Source organism: Schistocerca gregaria, chromosome 3 (genome assembly GCF_023897955.1).
Source record: "Schistocerca gregaria isolate iqSchGreg1 chromosome 3, iqSchGreg1.2, whole genome shotgun sequence".
NCBI lineage: Eukaryota > Metazoa > Arthropoda > Insecta > Orthoptera > Acrididae > Schistocerca > Schistocerca gregaria.
In genome coordinates this window covers 357,448,247-357,472,751 of record NC_064922.1, presented here as the reverse complement: position 1 = coordinate 357,472,751, position 24,505 = coordinate 357,448,247, and the positions used below count along the sequence as shown (strand labels likewise).

General features: G+C 41.4%; 1 protein-coding gene across 1 annotated transcript in view; it reads left to right on the top strand.

Moving 5' to 3' along the window:
• LOC126354040 (sialin-like) overlaps positions 1 to 24,505 on the top strand; it is an 81,376-nt gene that overhangs the window by 38,540 nt on the left and 18,331 nt on the right. Inside the window, exons 4-7 of the mRNA XM_050003384.1 lie at positions 801 to 885; positions 6,014 to 6,228; positions 12,464 to 12,616; positions 19,511 to 19,643. Coding sequence (XP_049859341.1) covers positions 801 to 885; positions 6,014 to 6,228; positions 12,464 to 12,616; positions 19,511 to 19,643 — 586 coding nt within the window. The remainder of the gene's footprint in view (positions 1 to 800; positions 886 to 6,013; positions 6,229 to 12,463; positions 12,617 to 19,510; positions 19,644 to 24,505) is intronic.

Here is a 24,505-nt window from a genome sequence, read left to right as displayed (position 1 = left end):
TAAATTTCTTACCATTCAACATCTAACACATTTCTAACTTTTCTGTCAGCAGTATCTCTGATTTTTAAGTTTCTCGCCATTCTCCATCTTTCATTTTTATGTTTCCCGGCATCTGACATCTTGGAATTTTAAATTTTCCGCAATCCTCCATGTTGATGACTTGATATCTTCACGGTCAATGTCAGTGATAATGTTCCAGAATCTCCACAGATATACCACTTGTTGCTGTTTTGTTTTGGCGTCCTCTTGTAAAGCCAGTTATGTGCAGAAGTAATGTTATTTTACAGCTGTTTGTAGAATGTGTACCTGCATGTTATGATAAGGTTTTTTTGTATATTGTTGTTGCCCAATGTGGAGATCAGATTATTTAATTACCATGGAGCGAATAATTGTTTGGTTTTTAGTTATGTTATTAGTTATCTGAAGTAAATTACTGCAAGAGGTTAAGCGCAAGTGTTTGGTTTATTCATGTCTGCTCTGTTACTGTAAATTGTGGCTCAACAAAAAAAATACTGATTAAAAGTCCACAACTGCACACCTTCAGCAAAAGGTAATTCCCGTCCAAATGCGACGCCATAATTTATAGTTACTTTTGTAAGCTTCAATATGTTTAATTTTTTTCTCTAAATTGTAATTTGATTAGATGCACTGGTGCGCACAGTAAGTTTCAGAAGAGATGTTTCGTAAGCGACCTTACATAAAGCAACAGAGAGTTCAGTTACAGCCGGGAATCAGTGACGTATAATCCAGAATTAGCATTATGACTTACAAGTGAAGTTAATAGTTTCTCTCTGTTCTAGGGTGGAATAATACCAACGATACAAACTCTTATCTGCAGGTGGGCGCCAGACCACGAAAGAAGCAAGTTCTCTATAATTTTTCTAGGTAAGCTGCGAAATTTGTAAGCCTTGTGACTTAGTTGCTCTAAATGGTATCGACTCTTCTGTTCCGTAAAGACAACACTGTTTGTCGGTAGAACCGATAATTATACTGAACTCGTTGTCCTATTGTTATTTTAATTATACTGATTAAACATTATAGCGCTACGCACTAAATTTGCTCAGTTTTTCTTCCGGGCATTATTTTACAGACAACGTTTGCGTGTAGTCGCTGCAATTGTGTATTACGTTTGCTTGTCAGAACCATAAATTAATTAGATTTGCATTAAGCTTATATACTTACAGCCTCCACTTTTAAGGAGGTTATTTTCCTTTGCAGTGGAGAAATAAACTTTGCTTAGTAACTTAGACTTCCTTAGTATTTTTTATGTATATGGGACTCACGGCAGTTAGTCAAATAGCATGAAATTTTCAGTTTCCTTTGCCCTTAGCCCTTGGTCAAAACGTAAGAGTTACGCCTCAAAAACCACAGAAGCGTATGTGTAGATGGCATTAATTGTATTTGATTGCAGACATATGGCGGAACTGCAAACAACTGGTGTAAGTATGGTTTGTTGAAATATGTTCCGAGGTCGTGTACATACATTGACGACCATGCTATGAGTAACTTTTCTTGACTTGTGATATCTGATTTTTAATCCTTACTAGGGTGGTGTATCCGTATTTACTACGCATTTGAGAATGGGGAATGCACGAAACTAGCTAGAAGTGCTTAAAAAAGTACCATTTTGAAGTAACTGCCTGATGGAGATGATGTTCTTCAAAAGAACGTTTAGGCTCGTAAGGCTGTGGTTATATGAAACACTTTTTCAGGTTCTTGTTACACCATTCGGACATCGCATTTTAGGCGAGTTTTCATCAAAGATGACAGTCCATAATTGCGTTTTCGATTTATACCACATTTTTCACAGCGCCACAATAAGTAACAAGTGCTTAGAACATTTGTGTACATTTGCGCTGCTTTCTGACACACGATTAGGAAGGACCAGTTAATGTTTGCCCCAAGTTGATGTAATGCTTTAGTTGGCTTAATACTATCTTACTATAATTATATAGTGATACATTTTTTAACGTCTGTTTTGGGAAGCTTATTTATATGGTGATGGATTTGTCATACAGCTCATGTTGAGAATCTAATTTACGTTAAATACAATTTTTGTGATTCATAAATGTAATACATTACTAAATTTACAATCATTGAAAATAACCATATAATTTTAGTAGATGCATGAATTTAGATCAGATATAACCTTTTTGTTTTCATAAAACGTATCTAGTTAGGCCATAGCTAGATTTATCACGCTTATTCTTTGGAAATTTTCTCTTTCCATGAAGTGTTTCCACCCAAACCGTTGACATTTTACACCACACACAAATTCTAAGACTAGAAACACAATTATGTATAATCTATTAATAGTAATATCAGGGTGTCTTTCCTAGGTCTTAGTTATAATTTTGAGACAAAGGGAGCGTTGGTAGAGAGACCTTTACTTGGCTATGTTAGACAAATTCATTGTGAGGAAGTTCACAGTCAATGTTCTTGTACTGAGTGATTTGTGGCTTTCATACTGTGTACATGGGCAACACCATACCTTAGAGTGGCCAATGTTTGTCGGAAGGCTAAATACAGCTTAGTGGACCTCAGGAGTCTTTTAGCAGTGACCGTATTATCGTTTTCTTACGCTCACTACCTGAATTTTGGGCGACCTTGCAGCATAAATGCCTCACATCAAATGTAGCAGCAGAAGTCTTCGCCACCCCCCCTCCCTCCCCCTCTCCTCTCGCATTCTGAAAAATTCGTCACTGGTGTGTCCTTATCCTTATTTGGTCAGACTGAATTCTTTCCACCACCACTCAAGTTACCTTAATAACGTTCATTGTTCTTGATCGACGCCTTCTTTTTCATACACTTCAGTACATACACAGATTGTTAACAGTCACTTCTCATAACACAGCCCACAGATCGGGCGAAATTCAGAGTCTCTCTTCTATCCAAAATAATATGGAAAACTGTTCGGTATAGTGCTTTCTCTTGAGGAAACTGCTGCTAGTTCTACGACTCTCGGTGTATTGTTAGCTTTGGCATCCCATTGCCTACGGTACTGAATCTTGAAAAACCTCCAGTCTCGTAAATCTTGGTTCTTGCCTTTCTTCTCTCTTCTAAACCTTCCCATCTCGCTATACCCCTTCTGCTTCGATTGTCACTACCAGGATTCTTCTCGAAGATTTTGATGGGCTAATGTAACAACGTTGTAGCAATCTTTTTCTTGAAAGTTCTACGTTCTACTCGCTTGCGTACGTTACTACTGCTTCCGCTATTTCCATCTCAACGAAGGCCGTGTAATCTTCCTGGACACAAAAATCATCACCAGTTAATTCTGTAACTAAGTCCGTCTGACCATTCGCTTCTGAGTCTCGACCAAGGCTCTCTATTTTTCAAAACGTAACGTTCTCTTTTTCACATTACTCCAACCAGTCAATTCGCCAAGGAAAACACTTCTTCTTAGGAAATATGGCAGATTTTTATGCTAGTACAGTGTAATCTCGACAAAGGACTTCCGTACACCTCAACACTTCTTAGCGCAAACTTCGACTACTTCATATCAGTTGTTACCACCGCATTACTAAATTTATAACAGAGTAAATTTTCCCTACTGGACCAAAGCGTCAGAGTACACAAAAGTTACATACAATTACATTCAAAGGAAAATAACAAATTCGTACAACTCATTGCATCACAATCCACTTGTATTAAGACACGAAATAAATAAAAGAAATTAAAATGTAATGTAAAGCTACTTGATTATAAAATAAGCGCTGCCTTTAGTGCCCCTGGACTCATACAAATGCAGTCTGCTTTCTATACAAGTTCTTCTCTAATATTTTGCAGCCATACCTTATTATATTGATAGTTCTGTAATATTCATACCTACCTTTTCCTATCTTTTTTTAGTACTGGAATTACTACTTTCTTGTTGAAGTCTGTGGGAATTTTGCATATGTCATATTTCTTGCACATTGGGTGGAACAGTTTTCTCAAGGCTAGCTCTCCCAAGAATCTCATTAATTCTGATGAGTATTGTCTAATCCAAGGGACTTATTTGGACGTGACTGTCAGTGTTCGGTCAAATTCTTCTCAAAGTATCTTATCTCCCAACTCATCTTCATTTACTTCCTCTTTCGTTTCTATGATGTTGCCTTTATGTTCCATATAGCGGTTCAATATATTCCTTCCACCTTTCAGCTTTCCCTTCTTTGCTTAACACTGCCTTGTCATCTCACCCTCTGATACTCATTCAGCTGCGTCTTTTTTTCTCCGAATGTCCCTTTAATTTTCCTGCTGGAGGCATCTATCTTTCCTCTAGTGATGGATGCTTCTACCATTCTTTCATATCAAGTCTAGCAATTATGGTTTTTCGATTTTGCACTTCCTGCCAGTCTCAGTTTTTAGACGTCTGTATTCCATTTTGATTGCTTCATTTGCTGTACTTTTATACTTTATCCTTTAGTCATTTTGATCTCATAATTCGTGCGTTAATCAAGAATTTCCTTTGGGCTCTGTATTTTTGCCTGTTGAACCTCTGCTGCCTTGAGCTCACCTCTCAAAGCCACCCACTTGTTTTCTATTGCATCTCTTATTACTTATTTGTCTTCCATTGTATTCCTTACTTCTCATTCAGTCAGTCGGTGCCTAATTCTCCCTTTGAAACTTTCAGCAACCTCTGGTTCTTTTGACTCATCTGAGTCCCATTTCCTTAATTTTCTATCATTCCGCAATACCTTCAGTTTTAATGTGCAAATCATACCAAATAAATTGTTAGGGGTGTCCTCATATACCTTTGCATAAGTTCTGCAGTTTAAAATCTGGTCTCGAAATCTCTGTCTTACCATTAAGCGATCTACTGGAAACTTTCTTGTTCGTCCACGTCTTTTCCACTATTTCTATATCAAGCACTGACAAAGATTAAATTATGCGCTGTGAAAAATTATTCCAGGTGGAGTCCTCTATCATCACTTTCTTCCAGTCCATGTTCTCCTAATATTTTTCTTTTTCTTCCTTTTCTTGCTAACGAACTCCAGTCCCCCAACACAGTTCAGTGTCCCTCTCCCTTAACTATCTAAATAATTACTTCCATCTCTTCGTATGTTCTTTCAGTCTCTTCATCCTCTATGATAAGAGTTGACTTTGTGTCTATCGTGGCTAGGAAAATGCGTTCATTATGCTGTTCTTAGTAGTTTATCAGCTTTCCTATTTTCTTTATTACTGTAAAACCTACTACTGCATTAACCTGATGTGGCTTTGTATTTATAATCATGTACTCAACCTACCAGAAGTTCTGCTCATCCTGCCATCGAACCTCCCTAATTCTCACTATATCCAAATTCAGTCTATCCATTTCTCTTTTTAAATTCTCTAGCCTACCTAAGTGATTAAGGGATCTGACATTCCACGCTCTGACCCATAGAGTGCCAGTTATGTTGTTCCTGATGACATCCACCTTAGTAGTCCAAGCTCAGAGATTCAAATGGGGGTTATTTTATCTCCGGTACATTTTACCCAAGAGGATTCCACAAGCATTTCACTTTAGTACAACTTTATGCCCTCGGAAAAAATAACAGCTGTAGTTTCCCCTTGCTTTCACCCATTTGCTACAGCGTATCAAGGCCATTGTATCTGATGTTAGAAGGTCATCTCAGTCAATCATCCAGACAGTTGCCTCTGTAGCTACCGAAAAGGCTACTTGCCCTCTTCAGGAATGATATGTTAGTCCATCCCCTCCATAGATAATCCTCGGTTGTAGTTACACCTCTGTACACGTATCTGTATCGTTGAGGCACCAAAGTCACCCCACCTCTACGAGATTCATGATTCGTGGAAGACACATTCTATAAAAAACTCTATGAAAGACTTTTCGTAATTGCAGTCATGTCAGACGCGTTTCATAGAATACCGAATAAAAAAGGATGTTTGGAATATGACATATTGGCCACTAGAATCGACTGTATACATTGCAGTACACTCTGTGAACATAATAGCGATACATGAATGCTCGATTTTCTCCTGCACGAGATTGTAATTAAAAGCATGCTAGGTTTACTTGATCTTCCTGCAGGGCAGTACGTCGGTACGGTGTTATCAATGGCAGCAACAGGCGCTCTATGCGCGACGTCGTTACGATGGCCTCTGACCTTCTATGTGTTTGGCGGTGTCGGACTACTATGGTGTCTGCCATGGTGGCTGCTGGCTTCCGATTCGCCAGCACAGCACAAGAACATCGACCCGGATGAGCGTCGATACATCGAGGCCACTATACAATCGAGTGCAAAGGTACAGTTCCCTCTTTTTTTTTTGTATTTCATCAGCCTCCCGAGTGGTTGCACGCTACCCATCCTGACTTCCTCTCCCGTGTCAACCTCTTCATCTCAGGGTAACACTTACACCAAACATTCTCAATTATTTGATGGAAATGTTCCAATTTCGGTCGTCCCCTACAAGGTTTGGCCTTTACGGCTGCTTCTATCAGAACGAAAATTATTCCCTGAGGACTTAATACATGTCCAGTTATCTTGTACCTTCTTCTGCTCGATGTTTTCTATACATTCCTTGCCTCTGTGACGCTGGCGACAACCTTACCATTTCTGAACAGTTCACATAGTTTTCAGTATCCTGTAGCATTACAAATCAAACGCTTTTATTGTTTCCGGTTTTCTCAAGTCCATGTTATGCTCCAAACGTAATTCTCAAAATTTCTTCCCTAAATTAAAAACTATGTTTGATCTAGCATTTCTTTCTTTATTGGCGTTTGGACATCGACAAATAGCTGTTCATCATATTTACATTGTACTGTATCATTATTAATGGTATTCTACTCTGCACTTCCTTAACTGGTATATAAAAAGAAATTAGGGTACGAATAAATGATTGATACCTGACACCACTAGAAACTACTTACAAAGTAATTATACGTTAACAATACAGAAACACATATTGTAGCATCATACAAAATATCATGTACACGGTATATCTATATATTGAGTCATACATATTTAACTGGCTGAACATTACATTTAATAACAGTTCACACTTTTGAATCGACAGCAACACTACAACCGGTGTCGGAAGGGGAACCTTTGCTTTAACTAATGCTCGGTTAAAAGATTTTTTTTCTGTGTCTTGTGTCTGGTACACGAGAATCGTAGATGGTACATGTCTCCTTCTTCACTGCATAAACCACATAATGGAGATTCCTTCAGTCCTATTCGTAACAGGTGGGATGGAAATTTGACACAATTTAAAAGCGTGCGCAAAATTACTGTTATGAATCGTTTGATTCTATTCTACTCGGTAATCCGTGGAGACAATGCTCCTTCAGGTTGCAGCTGGCCATAACGAATTCATTTTGAAATATTGGGCGAATCTGATTGGGTCTGCCAGTTGTTTATCTCTTTTCGTTGATTAAACTTGGTAAGGAAGACCATCATTTAAGAGTTCGCCTAAGTTCAGTGCTCGCTTCGCTAAGATGTCTACTATTTCACTATGATAATTGTCACTGTTTCCAAGAATGCAAAATAAATTTGCTACTAGTCCTGCTTGCCTACTTGTACCGACTTGTTTGATAATGTCTATAATTATGGGCGACATACTTTTATTCCAGTTTGGTTATTTGAGGTACTTCAGAATGATTTGGGAAACAGTTAACAACGCCATATTGCTCCTTGCGTAAGATCTACCATATTTTACTGCTTTCCTAATTGAGATTGTTGCCTTCTTAGGTGGGGAATATGGGTCTTGATAATTTTCTCCAAGGTTGTGTATTGCACATCCTACTTTTCGCCCTAGATCCATCCGTGTAAATCACCTTCTAATTCAGGAAGGTGATATTGAGCAAAACGTTGACTTCATTCTTCGGAGCCGGAGGCCCACTCGTGTACCTTATATGACTGCACAACACAAAGTTTCACGTCTCGCCTGGGCCCGTCAAACCGGACATTGGACTGTTGATGACTGGAGACATGTTGCCCGGTCTGACGAGTTTCGTTTCAAATTGTATCGAGCGGATGGGAGTGTACGGATATGAAGACAGCCTCATGAATCCATGGACCCACCACGTCAGCAGGGAACTGATCAAGCTGGTGGAGGCTCTGTAATGGTGTGGAGCGTGTGCAGTTGGATTGATATGGGCTCCTGATAGGTTTAGATACGGCTCTGACAGGTGACACGTACGTAAGCATCCTATCTGATCACTTGTATCCATTCATGTCCATTGTCCTTGGGAAATTCCAGCAGCAGAATGCGGCACCTCACACGTCCAGAATTGCTACAGAGTGGCTGCAGGAACACTCTTCTTAGTTAAAACAATTCCGCTGGCCACCAAACTCCCTACACAGGAACATTATTGAGCATACGTGGGACGCCTTGCAACGTGCTGTTCAGAAGAGATCTTAACCCCCTCATACTCTTACGGATTTACGAACAGTCCTGCAGGATTCATGATGTTAATTCGATCCGGCACTACTTCAGACATTAGTTGAGACCACGGCACGTCATGTTGTGGCACTTCTGCATGCTTGTGGGGGCCCTGCTCGATGTTAGGCAAGTGTACCAGTTTCTTTGGCTCTTCAGTGATTTAATTCCTACGTGTGTTATATCTTGTGTTTATGTCCTTCCTGAACATTTTTGTACCCCGTCTCTCATCGGTCAACTGAAATTTTTCTGTTGGTTCAAATGGTTCTTAACACTATGGGACTTAGAACTACTTAAACCTAACTAACCTAAGGACATCACACACATCCATGCCCGAGGCAGGATTCGAACCTGCGACTGTAGCAGCAGCGTGTTTCGGACTGAAGCGCCTAGAACCGCTCGGCCACAGAGGCCGGCGATTATTCGGTTAGCCAAGGTTTCTTCCCAGTTCCCTGCCTCATACCTACAGTTGTTTGTTCAACTTCTGTGACTGTCCTTTTTAATTATGCCCATTCTTCTTCAACTGCGTATTGTTGTTTCATTATCCCAGTATCTACCACCTTAAGGAACCTCAGACGCATATCTTAATTCTTCAGTAGTTCCAATACCTTTTTTCGCACTAATTCTTCGGGACGATTCTATTAAACCTCAGGATACTCTTCATCAATTTTAAATTTTGATCCGAGTTTATATCTTGTCTTAGTATACATTACGATATCAGATTTCAGAATGTTTGTCTGACCGTGAGGTAATCCAGCTGGAATATTTTCATGTCCTTTGGCCTTTTCCAACTATTCGACCACTTATTTAATGGTGTGCTTGCCATTACCATCTGAAGTTTATTGCTTATTCAATAAATCTGCCTCCTCTCTAAGTACTGCTGTCAGACTACTGTTGAGCATTTAGCATACTCTTGAAATATTAACTAGATCTGAACCCAGTGAAAATTACAAAGAAAAGTCCACTCTCCGTAACATCATGTGGAATACTACGAAAAAAGTCTCGCAATGGAAACTAATGAACATCGGAATTTAAACAGGGGTGGCCCAAATAGACATGAAATGTGGGTAACCCAGCTCAGATAGATATAATGAGAAAAGAATTATATACACGGTTATCCCTTGGCACAGGGAGGTGGGATTGGAAAGGAACTGTTACAATCAGCTATGTTCACATAAACACCCAATGAATGCTGAATTAGTAAACAGAGCAAGGAAAGGTCTCAGCAAAATACGTATAAGCCCCTGATCCCTTGCCTGACTGCATGTTGAGTTCAACTAACTGACTGCATGAATTAATTTAGAAAAACAAGACTAACTCGAATCAAACGACTTCGCGGTTCCCTCGCTACAAAGCATAGACATGCAGTTCATCCATACCATAGTTCTCAAACTCAGATGCAGAGAACGGTTGCTGTGGTAGTTGAGATTATAAGTCCAGCTCCGGCATCTATGATCAGCTCTAGGATGAACCCTCCCCTCTCTGCAGTTCTAACGCGAAGACATCTCTTCCTCTGACAGTCCAAGATGAAGTTCCCCTCCAGAGATCCAAGATGAAGTTTGTACGAATATCAACTCTCCTCAAAATGAGATTGGTTCTGCCAGCACCAGTTGCTGTGGACCTTGCAAGTACCGACCAATGAAAAATTTATGACAATAGCAACCATCTCCCTTCTCATAAATAATCGGCTGTGATTAACCAGTGATTCACATTTCCCTTTTAGAGTGGGTAGAGAGCAGGAAATCTCTCCCACTACGAGGATAGTGCTGCACATATGCACTCGAGAGCCTTCATCCCCACTACGAGAATACTTTTGGTGAACCAGTCCGGAAATGAACCCGCTTACAAAATTTAACCATCGACTACTGCCGGTCTCCTTTGAGTCCAACATGTTTTTGTTGCTCTGAGTGCCTCGTGTTTTCCCATCCTCCTGCAGATCTCTATTTTTTTTTGGAAAGCATTTTTTACGGTCGGCCGGGGTGGCCGAGTGGTTCTAGGCGCTACAGTCTGGAACCGCGCGACCGCTACGGTCGGAGGTTCGAATCCTGCCTCGGGCATGGGTGTGTGTGATGTCCTTAGGTTAGTTAGGTTTAAGTGGGGGACTGATGACCTCAGACGTTAAGTCCCATAGTGTTCAGAGCCATTGGAACCATTCTTTACGCTGCTTCTGAAAATGGAAGTTTATAGCTTTCCGAAAGCCGCCTCCAGCACTCCGTAAGGTACTTACCGAAACGCGAGGCACCGTCTCTGGCACCAGGACTCTGCTTTTCAGAGAGGATCTGTTTCGTGACTCACCTACACTTCTCAGGCCCTCACAGTCAGCAGCCGGAAGCAGCTTACAGAGAGACATTATACATATATTTCACTATAAAGAAGTGAAATGGATAAGTACTTATTAGATTGGCGATAACTGGCGTTAGTTTCAGTTACATCCACATTTTCATGCATCGCTAGTAATTTGGGTTGATTTGGCAATCTAATACGAATAATGGGTTATTATTTTGGTTATTGAGCAGTTTTAGGAAAAATCTATTCCGTAAAATTACTACTGAGCCCATATTTCCATATATCTGTCTCCTATTCCTCTCCTTACCACAGTACGCCAGTCGCTCATGATTATTAGATTTTTATCTCTCTTTGTACGCTGAATTAGCCTTTAAGTGTCCTCATATGTTTTCTCTACATCTTCATTTCCTGCTTGTGGCGTCGGCATGTATATCTGAACTATTGGTATTGGCAGTGATTTGCTGTCGATTCTGAATCCAAAAACTGAAATGTTTACAGTAACTCATTCTCTGCGCCACCATCCTATCCATAACGCATCCTATTCGTATTATACCATTTTCTGTTGCTGTTGAGACTATGCTACATTCGTCTGAACAAAAATTCTGATCATTTTTTCGTTTCACATTATTGACCACACTGTATGTAGGTTGAACCCTTGCATTTCCATTTGTAGATTTTGTAACTTATCTTCCACATCGAAACTTCTAACATTGCACACTCTCTCTCGTAGTATGTTACTCTTTCGTTGGTTGTTTATTCTTTTTCTCTCCCTTTGCAGTCCTCTCTAGGAAATTCGGATGGAGTACTAGTCCAGAATCATTTACCAAAGGAGAAATCATCAATTACACGCCACATGTCCAGCGGATACACATGAAGTACCTTTATCGCAGTGATTTCCACTGTCTTCTTCATCCTGATGCCGTTGTTCTTTTAAGGCAGTTTCCCATCCCAAGGTCTAGAACGTCCCATGAATCTTTGTCCTTTCATCCACTGTCTTTGACAAGGCCATTGAAAGAACGAGGGTGTTTCCTTCAAAATTAAACAGCGCTGGGATCCAACTCGTTACCCGTGTCGGAGTTAATGAAATTATCCCTAGACCACAGTGACGAGGAGTAAACTGGCCCTCCGCTGGTAGCGTCGGCAGTTCGTGTCTCGGCACTGAACCCTTCATAACATCGTTGCTAGAATGCAACTGTTATCGCGTTTTAGTGTATCTGAAAATGATTTAAAAATGGGTTTATTCTGTAAGACGATTCTGGCTTCGCTCATTGGTACTAATTTGGGATCCTGTTCCATTCAGTAGTATCGTTGACTGTCTTTGGACTTCTGTGCCATCAACTTAGCGTCAATTTTACAGAATTATCACTGTCAAAAATCGACAAGGAATGCAAAGTTCCACAGGCTATACCTCCGGCCGTATAGCTTGTGAATCTAACTAAACAACAACAAAAACATTGTATCGGCAAAGCGGGTGGTTCAGCACACAAATAATAAAAAAGAAAACGTTAATCAAAAACACATTTTTCCTTTTAGTAGTATACTGTTTTATTTGTTGCCTGCGTGATAGTTTGATTCCTTTCGCGCTGCATATGTGATTTGAACTGCTTTATAATGATGATCATTAGGTGATTACTGGACACTTAATTCCACAATATCACTGCCTTGCACCAGTTCATAGAGACAGGGTCATAATTTCTCTCTTGATTATCATTTCACTGCTCGTTTGGTTTAGCAAGCTGTTCGTGCAGTAGTGCTTGAGCAATGTAGTATGGTCAGGAGGAGTAACGTGTGCACTATGTTTCTGATGTTGCAGCAAAAGCTGCCCGTGCCCTGGAGAAGCTTGCTGTCGACGCCAGCTATCTGGGCGGTGGTAGCGTACTTCGTAACTTACGACTGTACCTTCTACCTATTTCTCTCTTCGCTGCCGCTCTATATCGCCGACATCTTGCACTTTGATGTGGAAAGTGTAAGTATGGGAAACTTCTACCAATGTTCTTAGCGTAAACACACTCTCAGTGACACATACGCTGAGGTAACAATAGTTGTGGGGTAGCGATATGAACGTACACAGATAGCGGCGGTATAGTGAGGACACTAGGTATAAAAAGGCAGTGATTGCGGAAATTACGTATTCCGAAATCCACGTCAAAAGAGCGGTGAGAATACCAAATTTCAGGCACTACCTTTCACCGCAGGCAACGCTGTGGTCCATGGCCTTCACTTAACGACCTAGAGCAATGGCGTTTGCTTAGAGTTGTCAGTGTTAACAGACAAGCCACACTGCTTGAAATAACCGTAGAAATCAATGTGAGACCTAGGGTGAACGTATCCATTGGGATAGTGGGGTAAAATGTAAATGTCGTGTGACTAGGGAATCCTATCGGGTAGACCGTTCGCCGGGTGCAAGTCTTACGATTTGACGCCACTTCGGCGACTTGCGCGTCGATGGGGATGAAATGATAATGATTAGGAGAACACAACACCTCCGAGCCAGCCAGGAATCTAACCTGGGTCCTTAGGATTGACATTCTGTCGCGCTGACCACCTTTTTTTCCGTTGTTGTTCGGTGTATTTGGTCGTAGCGGACGTCACAACGCATCCAATGAAGTTCGTTGTTTATCCTTTCACTCAGTTTTTTTTTTATTACAGAGACCAGCCTGGTCTCTGACCGAACACGCTGAGCTACCGTGCCGGCGGCACTCAGCTACCGGGGGTGGACTAGGACAGCACAGTGAAATTTGGTGTTAATGGGCTCTGGCAGCAGATGACCGACGCGAGTGCCTTCGCTAACAGCACAGAATCGCCTGCAACACCTCTCTTGGACTCTTGACGGCAGGAAAACTGTGACCTGGTCAGATGAGTCCAGATATCAGTTGGTAAGAGCTGATGGCAGAGTTCGAGTGCGGCGCCGAGCCAACGAAGGTATGAACCCAGGTTGACAATAAGGCACACTACGGGCCAATGGTGGTTTCATAATGTTGTGCGCTGTGTTTACTTGGAATGGACTGGGTCGTCTGGTCCAACTGAACCGATCACTGGAAACGGTTATGTTCGGCTGCTTGGAGACCATTTTCCTCCGTTCATGGACTTCGTGATGGCATTTTATAGATGACAGTGCGCATTGTCACAGGGTCACAGTTGTTGTCGACTGGTTTGAAGAACATTCCGGATAGTTCGAGCGAATGGTTTGCCCACCCAGATAGCCCGACGTGAATCCCATCGAAAACTTATGAGACGTAATCAGGAGTTCAGTTCGTGCACAAAATCCCGCACCGGCAGCACTTTTGCAATTATAGACGGCTCTAATCGCAACATGGCTCAGTATTTCTGCAGAGGAATTCCTGCTTCTTTTTGAATCCAAGTCACGTCGAGCTGCTGCACTACTCCGGGAAAAGGAGGTCCGACTTGATATTAGGAGGTTTCCCATGACTTTTGTCACCTCACTATACATCCACATTGGTTCATATTACAGCTGCTGGTGACCGATTCTTTTTTGTTAACATTCTGTCCTTGTCGAATTCATTAGTTTCTCTTCTTACATCTCTAGCGAAACTATGATCAGTCATTGGACAGCGAATGATCTCTTCTTGACAGTGACATTTTTAGACGTTGTCAGTTTATAAATCAATGTACACTGTTCAAAGATACTTCAATGAATATATTCAATCCACGAATGGGGTTCCGAAAGATTACAAAACTTTTTAAGGTACCAGTTGCCTTACATGTTCAAACGGCTGGAAGTCAGGGGGGCCAAATCGGGTCTAAGTATCGTAAATTCTACACTTCGTGGTTTGTATGCATGTAGCAGCGCTGGAGACAGTTTGCATCACATTACTAGAGAGGGCGTTGTCGCTGAGCCTTCCGAAACAGTTTTGTGTGCAGAAGAAACTTCAGCTAGTCCCGCCTGTAGAGCAGGACGGTGATGCACAATGGAGAAGACAGTCAAAAGTGTCTGACAAGAGTCACAGACCAGCACGACATGGGGTTTGCAGATTCTGAAAGAGATATCGTCAAAATACATAGACGAGCGAAAACATTATGACCACCTGCTTAACAGCTTGTTTGTCCGTCTTCGAAACGAAAAACGCCGCAGGTTCTGCGTATCAGGAATCCGACTTTTTGTTGGCTGTTTTTTGCAGGTTCAAATGGTTCTGAGCATTATGGGACTTAACATCTATGGTCATCAGTCTCCGAGAACTTAGAACTACCTAAACCTAACTAACCTAAGGACATCACACAACACCCAGTCATCACGAGGCAAAGAAAATCCCTGACCACGCCGGGAATCGAACCCGGGAACCCGGGCGTGAGAAACGAGAACGCTACCGCACGACCACGAGCTGCGGCCGATTTTTGGACGTATGTGGCATTAGACGTCTATGCACTGGTAATGTAATTCGCGTAAATAACAGGCCGCTGATTTGCGTAAGCGGCGATGGTGCCCGCTAGCGACCCAGGTGATTTCCTTGGCATTTACATCAGGCGAATTTGGTCGTCGAAGTTCGCTATAATACTGCTCAAACCACTATAGCACTGTTCTGGCTCCGTGACAAATTACATCGCCGTGGGGAAAGATATCAAGCATGAAAATGGTTCGCAACTGTCAGCGTGTCTTCGATTACTTCCACCGGTCCCATGCAGGAGAATGTCTCCCATAGCATAAGTCCGCTCCCATCATCCTGCGTCCATGATGGCGGACTGCACGTTTAGAGCCACCGTTCACTTCGATGACGGTGTTTGCAGAGACGACCATCGACGGTCGTATCCCGATGGTCCGTGCCGAATGCAATCGTAATTCACGATGTTGTTGGGTTAACGCGTGAACACGTAGAGGTGGTCTGCTGCGGAACCCCATTTTCAACAATGTACGATGAACGGTGTGCTCCAAAACACTTGTGCGTGCACCAGAGTTGTGCTCTTCCTGCAGAGATGCCAAAGATGACCATCTATCCAACTTTACAGAGCAGACAAGCCTCCGAACCCAACATTCTATGAAGACTTGTGGATGTCCAACAATTATCGAGTAGCAGTAGTTTCACTATTCTTCTACCCGTTTCCGTGGATGCTGACGACAGAAGAGCGTGAACATTAGACCAGATTCGTCGTTTTCGAGATGCTCATTCACAGTCTCTGCTTAAAATCTGCCCCTTGTCTCAGTCGCTTATCTCAACGGATATACCCATCTGCAGCACCTAATCTTCGCTAGGGTGATCCCCCGTCCGTGTCTGCTCCGCTTACATACACTACTGGCCATTAAAATTGCTACACCAAGAAGAAATGCAGGTGATAAACGGGTATTCATTGGAAAAAAATGTTATACTGGAACTGACATGTGATTACATTTTCACGCGATTTCGGTGCATTGATCCTGAGAAATCAGTACCCAGAACAACCACCTCTGGCCGTAATAACGGCCTTGATACGCCTGGGCATTGAGTCAAACAGAGCTTGGATGGCGTGTACAGCTGCACATGCAGCTGCCCATGCAGTTCATCAGGGGTAGTGACTGGCGTATTGTGACGAGCCAGTTGCTCGGGCGCCATTGACCAGACGTTTTCAGTTGGTGAGAGATCTGGAGAATGTGCTGTCCAGGGCAGCAGTCGAACATTTTCTGTATCCAGAAAAGCCCGTACAGGACCTGCAACATGCGGACGTGCATTATCTTGCTGAAATGTAGGCTTTCGCGGGTATCGAATGAAGGGTGGAGCCACGGGTCGTAACACGTCTGAAATGTAACTTCCACTGTTCAAAGTGCCGTGAATGCGAACAAGAGGTGACCGACACGTGTAACCAATGGCACCCCATACCATCACGCCGGTTGATACGCTGGTATGGCAATGACGAATACAGGCTTCCAATGTGCGTTCACCGCGATGTCGCCAAACACGGATGCGACCATCATGATGCTGTAAACAGAACCTGGATTCATCCGAAAAAATAACGTTTCGCCATTCGTGCACCAAGGTTCGTCGTTGAGTATACCATCGCAGGCGCTCCTGTGTGATGCAGTGTCAAGGATAACCGCAGCCATGGTCTCCGAGCTGATAGTCCATGCTGCTGCAAACGTCGTCGAACTGTTCGTGCAGATGGTTGTTGTCTTGCAAATGTCCCCATCTGTTGACTCAGGGATCGAGACGTGGCTGCACGATCCGTTACAGCCATGCAGATAAGATGCCTGTCGTCTCGACTGCTAGTGATACGAGGCCGTTGGGATCCAGCACGGCGTTTCGTATTTCTCTCCTGAACGCACCGATTGCATATTCTGCTAACAGTCATTGGATCTCGACCAACGCGAGCAGCAATGTCGTGATACGATAAACCGCAATCGCGATAGGCTACAATCGGAAACGTGATGGTACGCATTTCTCCTCCTTACACGAGGCATCGCAACAACGTTTCACCAGGCAACGCCCTTCAACTGCTGTCTGTGTATGAGTAATCTTTTGGAAACTTTCCTCATGTAAACTTTCCTCATGTCAGCACGTCGTAGGTGTCGCCACCGGCGCCAACCTTGTGTGAATACTCTGAAAAGCTAATCATTTGCATATCTCAGCATCTTATTCCTGTTGGTTAAATTTCGCGGAGGTAGCACGTCATCTTCGTGGTGTAGCAATTTTAATGGCCAGTAGTGTACTTTTGCTACTGCGTCACGTGCCCGCATCGTCACCAGGCAGCACACAACGTCGCGGGGGGCACTGGTAACGATGTCTTGGCTGTTCAGTGTAAGTATTATTCTGCAATATTTAAAGAAGAAACCTTTGTTTTGCATCTGAACGTCTCAATGAGCGTGCGAACAGATGGCCTGAAATAAGTGTAACTGTATTCATTAATAAATAATCGAAGCAGCAGGACGAACAGTTCTAATCTGTCCTATCAAACATGAGAAGATACCACAAAAAATTTCTCAGGGCGCTGTTGGAGCGAGGCGATTTGGAGATTCCCCTGCTGTGGAACACTTTGTTGTCAGGCATTATTTGGGGCACTCCATCTACTGCTCAAAGATCGCTGAAGATTTTAATTACTTTAATTCTGAACATAAGCAATGCCGACCACCCCTGGTAGAAATTTGGTCCTGTCTCACTCGGACGCAGCTCCACTTAAAAAACGGCCAGCTGTCCGGAAATACCGACTCACAACGTCAGCTCATAATCGATGCATCCCCCTGCGATTGTCTTGTGTAATACCGGTACACGAATCACGCTCCAGTGTTCGTGAAATACATTCCTTAAGTATCGCCTTTAAGGTGGACCATTTCATATTTTCGATTAGTAGCTGTGTAAACGCAGCTCTTATATTTATAGCATGTTTTAAGAAAAGCTAAAAATTAAAAAAGTTGTTATTAGGTTAATCTGAGTGTCTATTTAGCGCTTAGTGGATTGATTTTGATCTCTGTTCCTTATCTTCTGTAGTAGTTGTTAGGATATTACGTTTTGCACGCGTTCTTCTATTGCTATAAAGATACTCCTGTTCAGATTTTTAGCTGGAGGGGGGGGGGGGGGAGGGGCCCAATTTGTCTTTAATTTGTGCGAACAGCCAAAGGAATTAGTTCGCTCCAGCTGCTCATTTAGAATGTATGGCGGCGAGCTGAGGGTGTGAATGTGTGTTCCTTTTTCGTCTAGGAGGTCTCCTGGCTTCGGTACTGGTACGTAATATCTGTAAACTATCGTTAGAAACAGAGTATCCATGTTGATTCACGCAAGTGATGACTGCAGATTCACTTGAGTTTTTTAGTCTAAAGTCTTACAAGTGTTCATGGTGTCTTGTATTAAAGCTTGTGAATTCCTGATGTGTCAAGGCCTAAGCTGGTTGTAGAGTATCCGTTACATAAATTTTATTGAAATCAGCGCTGCCCCTACGTCGCGAAGAACAACGTTTTCTCCGTTATTGCATTCGTGTGAGGGAAGCAACATTGGCGTTATTTAGAAGCAGAGCCCTCGCGTAGAGTTGAAAACTGAAATCAGGAAAGTCAGCTGGAGATTTCAGTCTAGAACACAAATTCAAGGTGCTTACTACTGTACCGCATTGCTCAGACAAAGATAACATAATATGCACACATCGGGTCTGAAATTCGGGAATATAATGTAAAGTTTAGGTCTGCTTGCTTCAATATGCTTTCCGTCAGTCGCTTTATTTTGTCTGTATCCGCTTCCAGGAAGCCCACAACATGAACAAATGTTAAATATGAATATGTTGAAAACCTGTTTTCCAGACAGCTGTTTTTATTGTTTCATATGATGTTAAGTAACTGGTTTCAGAACATACAGTCCATTATCACGTGCTTACCATAGGACTTAATGCAGCCAAAAGAAAAAATGTTACAATCTTACCCATAGGACTGTAGCTTTTTTCGGACAATTAAACCTGATTTCATGGATTTAATACGGAGCTATAGTTTCTGATCCTTTTGTACTATAGAAGAGGAGATAATGATGATAACTGTTTGGAAAACAGATTTTCTATACATCAAAATTTATTGATCTGCAGATATACAACACTTCGTCGCCAAGATTAAGTCCCTAATTTTGAGTAATTTACTCACTTCTTATATAAAACAGTCTCTTAGATTTCACAGAAAATATATGATTTTATATCCAGAATGAAACTGTCAATAATGTACGTGATATTTTGGAGTAAAGAAATTTCATTTAAGTATTTTAATGTCATATATCATCCACTGACAATTTTATTAGTTAACGAAGTATTTCGACCTCTGGTAGCTCATTTTCAGACTTAGCTTCCATTAAAGTCGTGGAGTGTCTGTATTGTAGATAAATACTCATAGATGCGACAACCATTGGGACTAATCTAATTGTTTATAGCCCCTAGCGCATTGTAAAAATGGTCCTTATATTTCGCACAGAATGGTATCCTGTCTTCTGTTCCTCACATCACTGGCGCAGCTGGTAATTTGCTGTTTGGCTGGTTGATTGACCTTATTTTCCGGAAGGACTACGTGTCAAAAATGTGTGGATTCCGTATCATAAACGGAATAGGTAAGTTTATGAATTGTATCTTTGTGCTTAGAGCCTTTTTACTGGAATTTTTTATCTAATTTCCCTTTTTACCGAAAGTGACGCTGTGTAGTGGAGCACCCCTGAATAATTATATTTTTATTCATTATTTTACTGTCCACAATGCTCTCGGGAATTCCTGGGTTTCAAACTGTCTTTCGGTAACCGACTGAGGGCACATAGTGGCTACTGATTTACTTAATTTCGTTAGATTAAGGCCTTAGGGCGTTTCTTACATTGGATTACGGCTCTAAAGAAAGAAATCCTTTTGCATCCCATTTTTAATTAACTATGTTTATGATTATAATACTATTAATAATAATAAAAATAACAATAACAATGCTACAATGGCTAAGAAAAGGCAATATATACAGTGAGCCGGAAGGATTTATGGTTGCAATACAGGATCAAACAATAAACACCAGATATTACAGCAAGCATTTTATTAAAGATCCCAATACCACAACAGATCAATGCAGACTTTGCAAGCAACAAATAGAAACAGTAGATCACATCACAAGCGGATGTACAATACTAGCAAATACAGAATACCCCAGAAGACATGACAATGTAGCAAAAATAATACATCAACAACTTGCCATATAACATAAACTAATAAAACAACACGGCCGGCCGCGGTGGCCGTGCGGTTCTGGCGCTGCAGTCCGGAACCGCGGGGCTGCTACGGTCGCAGGTTCGAATCCTGCCTCGGGCATGGGTGTGTGTGATGTCCTTCGGTTAATTAGGTTTAAGTAGTTCTAAGTTCTAGGGGACTTATGACCTAAGACGTTGAGACCCGTAGTGCTCAGAGCCATTTGAACCATTTTTGAACCAATAAAACAACATGTTCCCACATACAAGTATGCACCACAACTGTACTGGAGAATGATGAATACAAATTATACTGGAACAGAACCATTATAACAGATAAAACAACACCACATAACAAACCTGACATCATACTCACCAATAAAAAGAAGAAATTAACACAACTAATCGAAATATCCATACCCAATACAACAAATATACAGAAGAAAACACGAGAAAAAATTGAAAAATTCATCCAACTGGCTGAGGAAGTCAAGGACATGTGGCATCAGAATAAAGTTGACATCATACCGATTATACTATCAACTACAGGAATCATACCACACAATATCCTCCAGTACATTAACGCAAAACAGCTACATCCAAACTTATTTATTTAATTACAGAAATCTGTAATTATTGATACATGTTCAGTTACCCGAAAGTTCCTAAACGCAATGTAACATATACCCTACAGTTAAAAGGAAGTCACGCTTGATCAAGGTCCGCGTCACTTTCCATTTTTAACCAAACATAACGTCTGAGACAGGAAAGATAAAAATAATAACAATAGAAGCGGAAGGATGATCTGCGTACATGACCACTTGGAATAACAGTAGGACAGAGTTTTGCACCTTGAGGATATTATACCTAGGAACACATGATGCTTCCTTGTCGGTGTTTCGCTCTAGTGACTGATTTTTACTATAACATGAAGAAATGCGCACTGGACACATAAGCAGTACCCGGCATTTTCTACGTTTTTTTTTGTTTTATTTTGTTGTGGGACATGTAGTATTTGTAAATATTACTAGTTCCACATATTTAAGTGCTATATAATAAATTAAAGCTATTTGTTACAGAGTTTTATGGTGCGTACAATTCTGTATATTTTTAAAACTAGTTGCATAAAGTGCTCCACTATGGAACACGCGACATTTGCAAATAAACTGTTATTGTAGTGTTAACAGCTTTCACTGTCTTGAAGATTGAAATTTGTGTTAGTTTCCAATAGCTTCTATTTCAAAATGTTTCTAACCTGTAAATGGCTTTTTATAACACTCCTTATTAGCTTGATGGGAATACTTCTTATTAATCCGATTTAACTTACTAGTTATTTCTGTGTAGTACACTATTGACGAAAACATAGGCTATTAAGTGCAGTATTTACAAGGTTTTCTTAAATGCAACACTATTAATTTTTATCGAGAGTATTTGTTCCTAGACACATCACTATGATGTATTTTGGAACAGTTTTTCACGTTTTGAAAAACCTTACTTTTTCAGAGTAATTTTTGAAGTTTCAGGAAAAGACCGCAACGAACATCAATTGAGTTCTATAATTAAAAACGGAATAAGAAAATTTAATGAACCTTCTATTGTAATGCGAAAGTCTGAAAAGTGTTCCCCTTACGGCTATAGTCTGTCCAAAATTGCTTTAGGATTGACACTTCGGCAAGAGCACGTGGAGACGCCGAACAGATTTGCCACGTACCGCACGGAACACATGCGTAGTCTTACATTTCATTCACTCGGGCTGTCAGGCAAACTGTTCACTTTATGAGTATGGAAACTGCATCAATATGTTCTGGAAACGTTACAATAGTTTTGATTTTAGTTTAATTGCGCAACAAAGGCGATATAAGGACAGTTTTCTCAAGACATGCGGAAATCTTTTCTTTATTGAAATTAGGCGAACACTTTATGCGAATGAACTCTTAAGAATACATCATATAATCATAAATTCGAAACCAGAACTCCGTCGGAGATCTCTAATGCGAAATAATTTGACTTAAAAGTGACGCACAACGGTCCGCTCTCGCGTCAATTACCAATCGGGCGCCTGTACCGTTTCGACAAGGGAAAATCATCGTTGCAGGTTTGTAATGTAACTGTTATTATTTTTTCTGATTCGCCTACTTAATTCTAACATAACGGAAAATAAGATTAAGTTTATTTATGACGGTGGGAAAACGTGCTTTGAACAGGCCAACCTCTATTGTATAGTACGATGAAAAGCGATACAAATAACAGGGTATCTGTATTGCAGCAGTTATATTGTAAACAGTAACATTTATTTTGTGTTATAAATACTAAGCTCCTGATATGAACTTCCTCTGGAATTAGTTGCTGTTAAGGCCTTCTTATTAAAATTTCAAAACTAACGAAGACATGATTTTAATACGTATGTGCTTAGATAACTGCGCACGCCAGACATGTAACTGGATCCGCCTGTGCTCCATTTCTACTAGGATAATGGAAAATCTCCACTGATATCACTTTCATCGCTATGAAGGATTCTTGAAGTGTCGCTATAGCTGTCACTATCACTGATGTCATTTACTTAAATAATCATCTCCTCCCGTGAAATTTCCATAAGAGCTCCGTTCTGCCATGCTCTTTCCATGATTTTCTGCGTACGCTTGACGGCTGTCTTCCAGTTATCAGTGGCGACGCTCCTGTCAGCTTCTCTTGTGAGTGCTTAGACTGCAGAAAGGGTAGATTTATTATTATTCCTGGGAAAGCAACCTTTAATTTGGGCCTATGTCAACTCTGTTGGGTTGAAATGGCAGTGTAAGGCTGTAGCCTAACGACTGCATGCCAGTTCGTCGATTGTGCCTTGTGGAGAGATATTTTTTCCATAAGCTCCACCTCTTTAAGATCATCACTTATATCGACGTTATTACACCGAAGCCAATCAATGATCCTTTCAGTTTGCCCTGGTATGTGTCTTGTTAATAACAAATCAATGGTAAAGAGCATTGTGTAGCACAAAAAAAGGTTCAAATGGCTCTGATCACTATGGGACTTAACATCTGAGGTCATCAGTCCACTAGAACTTACAACTACTTAAACCTAACGAACTTAAGGATATCACACACATCCATACACGAGGCAGGATTCGAACCTGCGACCGTAGCGGTCGCGCGGTTCCAGACTGAAGCGCCAAGAACCGCTCGACCACACTGGCCGGCAATTACTCATATATATGTTTCACATCATAGTATATGTTGGAATATAACACAGAGGAATACGTAACATGCGCCACTTTCTCCACCAACACTAACCTTAATGCATGTGAAAGAATGCAAACATGGATCAGATATAATTTTCCTTCCCTCCCTGATTTATCAAGATATGACCATCTGCACAGACCTGGTGATAGCTCGTCCAACAGCAGTGGCGAGGATCACCGTCCGGGAACCCCGTCTCAAACTTCTCCTGTTTATATTCCCGTGACCTTCGAAGAACTTGTTACCTATTTCGCCATAGACAGAAAGGGCGTGAGGTAGCAGTAAATAACAACAGTATTCACGCCTTCACTTTTTGCAGCCAAGTGTTTCAATCTTTCGGAAACTCTGAGCGGCATATGACGGGTTTCCCTGAGTGGCAGAGAGAAGAAAGGGCTACAGATGCGTCCAAAAGGAAATAGCTGGACTCGATAAATGGTACTTTCTGTAGTAATGATAAATTATTCTCTGCCAGTATTAATGATACGATACCAGAGAAATACTTTAGAGTGTAGACGAAATCTCATTAGTATTGTATTTCTGTTGGGAGATTAACGTCAATCTCAAATACATCACTGAATGAGGGGTCATTCTCTTCGTGTGAAGGTCCGTCGAAAACAATGCACCATTTAACACTTTCCTATCTGTCCTTTGTCTGCAAGTTGTGGGGCATAGAAAAGATACCTTCTGGTTGCTGAGGTGAGACCATTTCTCCGTGCTCTTTCTAATGTTGTCTAACACGTGCACTTCGTAGACTCACTTGATACTCTAATTGCATAGGCCCGAGACAGCTGACATAACAGTATTATGGGTATGGTACCACGTCAATTGTTAAAAACCTATTACGTTTCGGTCACGGTTACAGTACCCATCAGTGTCTACCGGCAGACCTAGAAGAAGATCATAGAAAGTGTGGCCAGAACGTTGGTTTCACCAGTAACAGTTTTTTTCTGCTACTGGGAGACCCAGAAGAAGGCAACTGTAACCGCTGCCGAAATGTCGGTTTCACCAGTAATAGTTCTTTGG